Raw genomic sequence first — 12,430 nt, forward strand, 5'->3', positions numbered from 1 at the left:
ACAGTCCGTACTTATACTGGCAGGAAAAAGAGGCAATTTGGAGGCCCTTGCACAAACTGGCTTTATTCTACCTAAGTTGCCCTCCCACAAGTGTGTACTCCGAAAGAGTGTTTAGTGCCGCCGCTCACCTTGTCAGCAATCGGCGTACGAGGTTACATCCAGAAAATGTGGAGAAGATGATGTTCATTAAAATGAATTATAATCAATTCCTCCGTGGAGACATTGACCAGCAGCAATTGCCTCCACAAAGTACACAGGGAGCTGAGATGGTGGATTCCAGTGGGGACGAATTGATAATCTGTGAGGAGGGGGATGTACACGGTGATATATCGGAGGATGATGATGAGGTGGACATCTTGCCTCTGTAGAGCCAGTTTGTGCAAGGAGAGATTAATTGCTTCTTTTTTGGTGGGGGTCCAAACCAACCCGTCATTTCAGTCACAGTCGTGTGGCAGACCCTGTCACTGAAATGATGGGTTGGTTGAAGTGTGCATGTCCTGTTTATACAACATAAGGGTGGGTGGGAGGGCCCAAGGACAATTCCATCTTGCACCTCTTTTTTCTTTAATTTTTCTTTGCGTCATGTGCTGTTTGGGGAGGGTTTTTTGGAAGGGACATCCTGCGTGACACTGCAGTGACACTCCTAGATGGGCCCGGTGTTTGTGTCGGCCACTAGGGTCGCTTATCTTACTCACACAGCTACCTCATTGCGCCTCTTTTTTTCTTTGCGTCATGTGCTGTTTGGAGAGGGTTTTTTGGAAGGGACATCCTGCGTGACACTGCAGTGACACTCCTAGATGGGGCCCGGTGTTTGTGTCGGCCACTAGGGTCGCTTATCTTACTCACACAGCTACCTCATTGCGCCTCTTTTTTTCTTTGCGTCATGTGCTGTTTGGGGAGGGTTTTTTGGAAGGGACATCCTGCGTGACACTGCAGTGACACTCCTAGATGGGCCCGGTGTTTGTGTCGGCCACTAGGGTCGCTTATCTTACTCACACAGCTACCTCATTGCGCCTCTTTTTTTCTTTGCGTCATGTGCTGTTTGGGGAGTGTTTTTTGGAAGGGCCATCCTGCGTGACACTGCAGTGACACTCCTAGATGGGCCCGGTGTTTGTGTCGGCCACTAGGGTCGCTTAGCTTAGTCATCCAGCGACCTAAGTGCAAATTTTAGGACTAAAAATAATATTGTGAGGTATTCAGAATAGACTGAAAATGAGTGTAAATTATGGTTTTTGAGGTTAATAATACTTTGGGATCAAAATGACCCCCAAATTCTATGATTTAAGCAGTTTTTTAGTGTTTTTTGAAAAAAACACCCGAATCCAAAACACACCCGAATCCGACAAAAAAAATTCGGTGAGGTTTTGCCAAAACGCGGTCGAACCCAAAACACGGCCGCGGAACCGAACCCAAAACCAAAACACAAAACCCGAAAAATTTCCGGCACTCATCTCTAGTGTTTTGTACACACAGGCATTGCCCAGCAATAACGTATACAGAGATTCTGGTAGTCGGAGTGTTTTGTACACACAGGCATTGCCCAGCGATAACGTATACAGAGATTCTGGTAGTCGGAGTGTTTTGTACACAGGCATTGCCCTCTAATAACGTATACAGAGATTCTGGTAGTCGGAGTGTTTTGAACACAGGCATTGCCCTCTAATAACATATACAGAGATTCTGGTAGTCGGAGTGTTTTGTACACACAGGCATTGCCCTCTAATAACGTATACAGAGATTCTGGTAGTCGGAGTGTTTTGTACACACAGGCATTGCCCAGCAATAACGTATACAGAGATTCTGGTAGTCGGAGTGTTTTGTACACACAGGCATTGCCCAGCAATAACGTATACAGAGATTCTGGTAGTCGGAGTGTTTTGTACACACCGGCATTGCCCAGCGATAACGTATACAGAGATTCTGGTAGTCGGAGTGTTTTGTACACAGGCATTGCCCTCTAATAACGTATACAGAGATTCTGGTAGTCGGGAGTGTTTTGTACACACAGGCATTGCCCAGCAATAACGTATACAGAGATTCTGGTAGTCGGGAGTGTTTTGTATACACAGGCATTGCCCAGCAATAACGTATACAGAGATTCTGGTAGTCGGGAGTGTTTTGTATACACAGGCATTGCCCTCTAATAACGTATACAGAGATTCTGGTAGTCGGAGTGTTTTGTATACACCGGCATTGCCCAGCAATAACGTATACAGAGATTCTGGTAGTCGGAGTGTTTTGTACACACAGGCATTGCCCAGCAATAACGTATACAGAGATTCTGGTAGTCGGGAGTGTTTTGTATACACAGGCATTGCCCAGCAATAACGTATACAGAGATTCTGGTAGTCGGGAGTGTTTTGTATACACAGGCATTGCCCTCTAATAACGTATACAGAGATTCTGGTAGTCGGAGTGTTTTGTATACACCGGCATTGCCCAGCAATAACGTATACAGAGATTCTGGTAGTCGGGAGTGTTTTGTATACACAGGCATTGCCCTCTAATAACGTATACAGAGATTCTGGTAGTCGGAGTGTTTTGTATACACCGGCATTGCCCAGCAATAACGTATACAGAGATTCTGGTAGTCGGAGTGTTTTGTACACAGGCATTGCCCAGCAATAACGTATACAGAGATTCTGGTAGTCGGAGTGTTTTGTACACACAGGCATTGCCCAGCGATAACGTATACAGAGATTCTGGTAGTCGGAGTGTTTTGTACACACAGTCATTGCCCAGCGATAACGTATACAGAGATTCTGGTAGTCGGAGTGTTTTGTACACACAGGCATTGCCCAGCAATAACGTATACAGAGATTCTGGTAGTCGGAGTGTTTTGTACACACAGGCATTGCCCTCTAATAACATATACAGAGATTCTGGTAGTCGGAGTGTTTTGTACACACAGGCATTGCCCAGCAATAACGGATACAGAGATTCTGGTAGTCGGAGTGTTTTGTACACACAGGCATTGCCCAGCAATAACGTATACAGAGATTCTGGTAGTCGGGAGTGTTTTGTATACACAGGCATTGCCCAGCAATAACGTATACAGAGATTCTGGTAGTCGGGAGTGTTTTGTATACACAGGCAATGCCCTCTAATAACGTATACAGAGATTCTGGTAGTCGGAGTGTTTTGTACACACAGGCATTGCCCAGCAATAACGTATACAGAGATTCTGGTAGTTGTGTTTTGTACACAGGCATTGCCCAGCAATAACGTATACAGAGATTCTGGTAGTCGGAGTGTTTTGTACACACAGGCATTGCCCAGCAATAACGTATACAGAGATTCTGGTAGTCGGAGTGTTTTGTACACACAGGCATTGCCCAGCGATAACGTATACAGAGATTCTGGTAGTCGGAGTGTTTTGTATACACAGGCATTGCCCAGCGATAACGTATACAGAGATTCTGGTAGTCGGAGTGTTTTGTATACACAGTCATTGCCCTCTAATAACGTATACAGAGATTCTGGTAGTCGGAGTGTTTTGTATACACCGGCATTGCCCAGCGATAACGTATACAGAGATTCTGGTAGTCGGAGTGTTTTGTATACACAGGCATTGCCCAGCGATAACGTATACAGAGATTCTGGTAGTCGGAGTGTTTTGTACACACAGGCATTGCCCTCTAATAACGTATACAGAGATTCTGGTAGTCGTAGTGTTTTGTACACAGGCATTGCCCTCTAATAACGTATACAGAGATTCTGGTAGTCGGAGTGTTTTGTATACACAGGCATTGCCCAGCGATAACGTATACAGAGATTCTGGTAGTCGGAGTGTTTTGTATACACAGGCATTGCCCTCTAATAACGTATACAGAGATTCTGGTAGTCGGAGTTTTTTGTACACACAGGCATTGCCCTCTAATAACGTATACAGAGATTCTGGTAGTCGGAGTGTTTTGTATACACAGGCATTGCCCAACAATAACGTATACAGAGATTCTGGTAGTCGGAGTGTTTTGTATACACAGGCATTGCCCAGCAATAACGTATACAGAGATTCTGGTAGTCGGAGTGTTTTGTATACACAGGCATTGCCCAGCGATAACGTATACAGAGATTCTGGTAGTCGGAGTGTTTTGTATACACAGGCATTGCCCAGCAATAACGTATACAGAGACTCTGGTAGTCGGAGTGTTTTGTATACACAGGCATTGCCCAGCAATAACGTATACAGAGATTCTGGTAGTCGGAGTGTTTTGTACACACAGGCATTGCCCAGCAATAACGTATACAGAGATTCTGGTAGTCGGAGTGTTTTGTATACACAGGCATTGCCCAGCAATAACGTATACAGAGATTCTGGTAGTCGGAGTGTTTTGTACACACAGGCATTGCCCAGCAATAACGTATACAGCGATTCTGGTAGTCGGAGTGTTTTGTATACACAGGCATTGCCAGTTCAGCGCTGTGTACATATTTTATTCAGTTATTTTGTAGCAATTCATTGTACATTTTATTTTCTATTTAATTATGTGATTTTGTTTTATGTTAATGTCATTGTGTCTTTGTTCTCCTTTCATTCATGTCTGTGGTCTCAGTCATACTCATGCTACAATGCTTGTTATAACTGCAGGCTTACGGCATAGTGTGGAAAGCAATCGATCGCAAAAGCGGAGAAATTGTTGCTGTGAAAAAAATCTTTGATGCGTTTCGGAACCGGACAGATGCTCAGGTGAGGCGTCTGCTTCTATGTGAGAGGGACATTGCTGTATGTCAGTAGCATGTGTCACTAACCTGCTGTCGTCTTCCTCCATTACAGCGAACGTTCCGGGAAATCATGTTTCTTCAGGTGAGTAATAATGACGTTGTGACTGACGCTCCTAGGCCTGGTGCGTTCTGATGAGCCGCCAGTTCCCAGCCTTCTGAGCAGTAATACTCGTTACATGGAACCAGGCTCAGGTCTTACTGTCCTGCAGACGCAGCTCAATCATAGCTGGGAGCAAAGCAAAGGAGTAACTGTGTGCTGGGATAAGCCATGGTGCAATGCAGTGGGGGGCAAATACATTTATTGTGCAATCAAGGTAAATCATCATTGCCTACGCTCCCAAAAATCGGGGCGCTCCCCGGGAAAGTGGGCAAGTTTCTCTGGGTCTGCCCACAATCTCGCCACCCAACCGCCCACTTACCGAGTAAAGTGTGACCAATGCTGAATCGCTTCATCTAAGCCACGCCCCCCGCTACGGGTGTGGCTATGATTACATGATTGTATAGCCACGCCCTCACCCACTGCTTCTTTTGCCGCGTCACGCTCCCTATGACGAGCCACGCCCCACGTAGATCCCAGCATTGGCAGCCATAATTCATCCGCTATGAGGTAAGTATTGGCTGCTTGTGAGTGACAGTCGCTCCCATCTAACGCTCTGCCCCCCTGCAGTGGTAAATGGTTTTACAGGACCGTGCAGCTGAGCGGCTCAGTGGGAAAAGGCACCTGCCCCAAAATTCCTTGGCCTCTTTTCAGCTAGCTGTGTCTTGAAATATAATGGCAGGGATTTGTATTTTGCTGCTGATGAGAAATGTGTACGTACCGCTATGTTAGAGGTTAGTGGAGTAGACGCTGGATGAGAGAAGCGACTTGACATGTAGATGTGCCATGTGCCTCTTATCCACTGAGCCCCTCTATTATAGACACATTTATTGGACATATATTGGCTATTTTATAGATAGTATTAAAAGATCTAGATTGAAAGATTTAATTGATTAACCTTGTACTTTAACCTCACTGCTGCTAAGATTGTCTATTGAACAGATATGGTTGAATTAATATTCTCCTTTGTAATGAATGTAATAAGATTGCTGTCACAGTCACCCACAGAATACAGGCATGCTGCATATCACTTTACTCAGCAGAAGCTGCTTGTGCGTCCTATTATATTATTATAGCTGCTTGTGCGTCCTATTATATTATTATAGCTGCTTGTGCGTCCTATTATATTATTATAGCTGCTTGTGCGTCCTATTATATTATTATAGCTGCTTGTGCGTCCTATTATAGCTGCTTGTGCGTCCTATTATATTATTATAGCTGCTTGTGCGTCCTATTATATTATTATAGCTGCTTGTGCGTCCTATTATATTATTATAGCTGCTTGTGCATCCTATTATAGCTGCTTGTGCGTCCTATTATATTATTATAGCTGCTTGTGCGTCCTATTATATTATTATAGCTGCTTGTGCATCCTATTATATTATTATAGCTGCTTGTGCATCCTATTATAGCTGCTTGTGCGTCCTATTATATTATTATAGCTGCTTGTGCGTCCTATTATATTATTATAGCTGCTTGTGCGTCCTATTATATTATTATAGCTGCTTGTGCATCCTATTATATTATTATAGCTGCTTGTGCATCCTATTATAGCTGCTTGTGCGTCCTATTATATTATTATAGCTGCTTGTGCGTCCTATTATATTATTATAGCTGCTTGTGCGTCCTATTATATTATTATAGCTGCTTGTGCGTCCTATTATATTATTATAGCTGCTTGTGCATCCTATTATATTATTATAGCTGCTTGTGCGTCCTATTATATTATTATTATAGCTGCTTGTGCGTCCTATTATATTATTATAGCTGCTTGTGCGTCCTATTATATTATTATAGCTGCTTGTGCGTCCTATTATATTATTATAGCTGCTTGTGCGTCCTATTATATTATTATAGCTGCTTGTGCATCCTATTATAGCTGCTTGTGCGTCCTATTATATTATTATAGCTGCTTGTGCGTCCTATTATATTATTATAGCTGCTTGTGCGTCCTATTATATTATTATAGCTGCTTGTGCGTCCTATTATATTATTATAGCTGCTTGTGCGTCCTATTATATTATTATAGCTGCTTGTGCGTCCTATTATATTATTATAGCTGCTTGTGCGTCCTGTTATATTATTATAGCTGCTTGTGCGTCCTATTATATTATAGCTGCTTGTGCGTCCTATTATATTATTATTATAGCTGCTTGTGCATCCTATTATTGCTGCTTGTGCGTCCTATTATATTATTATAGCTGCTTGTGCGTCCTATTATATTATTATAGCTGCTTGTGCGTCCTATTATATTATTATAGCTGCTTGTGCGTCCTATTATATTATTATAGCTGCTTGTGCGTCCTATTATATTATTATAGCTGCTTGTGCATCCTATTATAGCTGCTTGTGCGTCCTATTATATTATTATAGCTGCTTGTGCGTCCTATTATATTATTATAGCTGCTTGTGCGTCCTATTATATTATTATAGCTGCTTGTGCATCCTATTATATTATTATAGCTGCTTGTGCATCCTATTATATTATTATAGCTGCTTGTGCATCCTATTATATTATTATAGCTGCTTGTGCATCCTATTATAGCTGCTTGTGCGTCCTATTATATTATTATAGCTGCTTGTGCGTCCTATTATATTATTATAGCTGCTTGTGCGTCCTATTATATTATTATAGCTGCTTGTGCGTCCTATTATATTATTATAGCTGCTTGTGCGTCCTATTATATTATTATAGCTGCTTGTGCGTCCTATTATATTATTATTATAGCTGCTTGTGCGTCCTATTATATTATTATAGCTGCTTGTGCGTCCTATTATATTATTATAGCTGCTTGTGCGTCCTATTATATTATTATAGCTGCTTGTGCATCCTATTATAGCTGCTTGTGCGTCCTATTATATTATTATAGCTGCTTGTGCGTCCTATTATATTATTATAGCTGCTTGTGCGTCCTATTATATTATTATAGCTGCTTGTGCGTCCTATTATAGCTGCTTGTGCGTCCTATTATATTATTATAGCTGCTTGTGCGTCCTATTATATTATTATAGCTGCTTGTGCGTCCTATTATATTATTATAGCTGCTTGTGCGTCCTATTATAGCTGCTTGTGCGTCCTATTATATTATTATAGCTGCTTGTGCGTCCTATTATATTATTATAGCTGCTTGTGCGTCCTATTATATTATTATAGCTGCTTGTGCGTCCTATTATAGCTGCTTGTGCGTCCTATTATATTATTATAGCTGCTTGTGCGTCCGATTATATTATTATAGCTGCTTGTGCGTCCTATTATATTATTATAGCTGCTTGTGTGTCCTATTATATTATTATAGCTGCTTGTGCATCCTATTATAGCTGCTTGTGCGTCCTATTATATTATTATAGCTGCTTGTGCGTCCTATTATATTATTATAGCTGCTTGTGCGTCCTATTATATTATTATAGCTGCTTGTGCATCCTATTATAGCTGCTTGTGCGTCCTATTATATTATTATAGCTGCTTGTGCGTCCTATTATATTATTATAGCTGCTTGTGCATCCTATTATATTATTATAGCTGCTTGTGCATCCTATTATAGCTGCTTGTGCGTCCTATTATATTATTATAGCTGCTTGTGCGTCCTATTATAGCTGCTTGTGCGTCCTATTATATTATTATAGCTGCTTGTGCATCCTATTATAGCTGCTTGTGCGTCCTATTATATTATTATAGCTGCTTGTGCGTCCTATTATATTATTATAGCTGCTTGTGCATCCTATTATAGCTGCTTGTGCGTCCTATTATATTATTTTGCGATTAAGATACTATTTTACGGGGGGAAAAATCGCAAAAAAAAGATGCTTGTCACTACTGAGTCACACGGCTCTCGCGCATTATGTGTAACACGACTTATAGCGCACGGAGAAAAGATGTGAGGACACATCTGTAGCGATGTAGGAACATGTGTTTATTAAAATCACCTAAGGGCATATGGGAGGGGTGCTACTGCTAATACAAAGCCTCGTCCTTCAAGTGTGCAATATATACACAAATATAGAGGAGGGGAGGGGTGTGGATTGTTCACCCTAATTCTACCTTGCTGAGACTTGTAGTTGAAAAGAAAATGTAAATACACATTTAAATCATTAAAAATAGGGCAGGAGTACTACAAGTCTCAGCATGGTAGCACCTCTTATGTTTATAATAGGGTGTGCAGCAGTGTTCATTTTGTTGACGAAAATTTTTATTAATAGTATTAATCGGCGGCTACATTTTATTAAAGGACTAAAATGAAAACTGAGATCCACGGGCTAACCCTAACCTAAAACAAAGCAAAAAAAAGCCACTAAAACTAAATTAAATCCTTGTCAAAATTAGCACTGGGAGTAGGGTATTAATTTTTTAAAGAACATTTATGTGTTCTAGATATTTGCAGAAAATACATCGGCTGTGAAGGAAACAGGGTTGTGTATTGCAGCTGTTTGTTCTGAAAAACTTAAGGCGTTACATTGTATATAATATATATAGGAGTATCACGGTAAGTCAGATTTAGGGGGTGATTCCGAGTTGATCGTAGCCCTGCAGCGTGCAGTCGGGTCAGAATGACCCCCTTAGTATGTAACAATACAACAAAAAATGTGGATCTGAGAAATGTGCGCTGAAAGCTGCCGCAATTAGTGTCTCTCAGTCATAAGGAGGGTACAGAACAAGGGGTGGTCTTCAGTATGCCGGATGTCGGGATCCTGGCGCACAGTATACCGGCGCCGGAATCCCGACAGCCGGCATACCAACACTTATTCTCCCTCGTGGGGGTCCACGATCCCCCTGGAGAGAGAATAAGATAGCGTGGCGCGAGGCGAGCCCGCAAGGGGCTCATTTGTGCTCACCACACTGTCGGTAAGTCGGCGGTCGGGCTCCCAGCGCCGGTATGCTGGTCGCCGGGATGCCCGACCACCGGCAGACCGTACTACACCCCAGAACAAGTAGTATGACTGTGAAACACTAATATACATGTGCATACAATACATTCCTTGTAATGAGGAAGATGGTATTCCGTGTTTTCCTTTTCCATCAGGGATTTCTGCAGAATGCATGTAAAGATATATGAAATACAATGTGTAGTATTGTCATAGAAACGTTTCTCATTGTAACAATATTCAGCAAGGTCCTCAATAGGTGGAAATGGCGTACCGAACTCACAATAAAAACCTTGTTATAAGCACATGAAGGTATCTTATTCCTTCCAATAAGTGTAGAGCCTTCACCCACAGGAAAGTAGAATACCTGGAAAGAGTGCGTACACGAACTCACTTTAAGGGATGCAATAACATACATATATAGGTATCTTATGTGTAGATGGGATGGCGATATAGGCGTACCACACTCACGGTGAATAGGGCAAATGGACTCCTATCTGGGTTTCTTTATGACTTGAAATCTTTGGAAGGAATAGACCTATTGAGGACCTTGCTGAAAATGGTTACATTGAGAAACGTTTCTATGACAATATTACACATTGTATTTCATATCTTTACATGCATTCTGCTGAAATCCCTGCTTAAGAAGGAAAAAAAAACCAACACGGAATTAAAATGAATGTATTGTATGCACTTTTTTTCATTCACATGTATATTCGCGCCCTACCTAGTGTTTCACAGCCATACTACTTGTTTTATTGGTATGTAACACATCCTTAGCCTAGATTACTAATGCTATATGGGAGCACTAACGTAAGTCAGAGTCAGTATGTAACACATTCTCAGCCTATTGAGCCTAGATTACTAATGCTATATGGGAGCACTAAGGTAAGTCAGAGTCAGTATGTAACACATTCTCAGCCTATTGAGCCTAGATTACTAATGCTACATGGGAGCACTAAGGTAAGTCAGAGTCGGTATGTAACACATTCTCAGCCTATTGAGCCTAGATTACTAATGCTATATGGGAGCACTAAGGTAAGTCAGAGTCAGTATGTAACACATTCTCAGCCTATTGAGCCTAGATTACTAATGCTACATGGGAGCACTAAAGTAAGTCAGAGTTGGTATGTAACACATTCTCAGCCTATTGAGCCTAGATTACTAATGCTATATGGGAGCACTAAGGTAAGTCAGAGTCGGTATGTAACACATTCTCAGCCTACTGAGCCAAGATTACTAAACACATAGTTAAGGTATGCAAACTTCTCAAGCAAGGCCGGCTCTACCATTAGGCAGCTTTAGGCGGCTGCCAAGGGGCACCGGTCACTGTAGGGCACCACTGAATTCATCTAGCAAAAAACTGAAGGATGTCTCTGTATGCGGGACAGTAATGATCCTACAGATGGGGGGATGGAGCACTATAAGGAGCATACACATATATGTATGTCTGTGTGTGTGTGTGTGTGTGTATATATATATGTATATATACAGATACAATTAAAGGGATGTAGTTGGCTGGACGGGATGCTGGCGTGCAGAATACTGGTGCCGGTTGCAGGTTATAGGGTGCTAGGCTGAAGCTTTGCCTAGGGAGCAGAGAGACCTCGAGCTGGCCCCTTCTCAAGGGAATTTTAGAGAAATGTTCTTCAGCAAACCATTCAGTAATCTATTTGCAAAAGTTATGACTAAACAGTGAATAAAATTGTGACTAAAATGAAAACTGATCCACTGACTAAAACGAAGTAAAAGAAAAAGACAAAATTGGGACTTTAAACCAACTACAATTTTAAGTAAGCGACTAAAACTAAATAGAAAATACTTGTCAAATTTAATACTGGTGTACAGTCCAAGCATCCCCCATACTTTTGAGTAGTAGCAGGAATGAAGGTCCCGTTTGTAGAGTAGAGGCAGCAATGAACGTTCCCGTTTGTAGAGTAGAGGCAACAATGAACGGTCCCGTCTGTGGAGTAGAGGCAGCAATGAACGGTCCCGTCTGTGGAGTAGAGGCAGAAATGAACGGTCCCGTCTGTGGAGTAGAGGCAGAAATGAACGGTCCCGTCTGTGGAGTAGAGGCAGAAATGAACGGTCCCGTCTGTGGAGTAGAGGCAGAAATGAACGGTCCCGTCTGTGGAGTAGAGGCAGAAATGAACGGTCCCATCTGTGGAGTAGAGGCAGCAATGAACGGTCCCGTCTGTGGAGTAGAGGCAGAAACGAACGGTTCCGTCTGTAGAGTAGAGGCAGAAACGAACGGTCCCGTCTGTGGAGTAGAGGCAGAAATGAACGGTCCCGTCTGTAGAGTAGAGGCAGAAATGAACGGTCCCGTCTGTAGAGTAGAGGCAGAAATGAACGGTCCCGTCTGTAGAGTAGAGGCAGAAATGAACGGTCCCGTCTGTAGAGTAGAGGCAGAAATGAACGGTCCTGTCTGTAGAGTAGAGGCAGCAATGAACGGTCCCGTCTGTGGAGTAGAGGCAGCAATGAACGGTCCCGTCTGTGGAGTAGAGGCAGAAATGAACGGTCCCGTCTGTAGAGTAGAGGCAGAAATGAACGGTCCCGTCTGTGGAGTAGAGGCAGCAATGAATGGTCCCGTCTGTAGAGTAGAGGCAGAAATGAACGGTCCCGTCTGTGGAGTAGAGGCAGAAATGAACGGTCCCGTCTGTAGAGTAGAGGCAGAAATGAACGGTCCCGTCTGTGGAGTAGAGGCAGCAATGAACGGTCCCGTCTGTGGAGTAGAGGCAGCAATGAACG

General features: G+C 42.5%; 1 protein-coding gene across 1 annotated transcript in view; it reads left to right on the forward strand.

Annotated features, from left to right (window-relative positions):
- Positions 1-12,430, forward strand: part of MAPK15 (mitogen-activated protein kinase 15) — a gene marked incomplete at its 3' end in the record, with an annotated part of 200,000 nt that overhangs the window by 75,783 nt on the left and 111,787 nt on the right. Inside the window, exons 3-4 of the mRNA XM_063950407.1 lie at positions 4,592-4,690; positions 4,778-4,807. Of these exons, the coding sequence (XP_063806477.1) occupies positions 4,592-4,690; positions 4,778-4,807 (129 nt within the window). The remainder of the gene's footprint in view (positions 1-4,591; positions 4,691-4,777; positions 4,808-12,430) is intronic.

The sequence above is a fragment of the Pseudophryne corroboree genome, assembly GCF_028390025.1.
Source record: "Pseudophryne corroboree isolate aPseCor3 chromosome 5 unlocalized genomic scaffold, aPseCor3.hap2 SUPER_5_unloc_4, whole genome shotgun sequence".
NCBI classification, from domain to species: Eukaryota; Metazoa; Chordata; class Amphibia; order Anura; family Myobatrachidae; genus Pseudophryne; species Pseudophryne corroboree.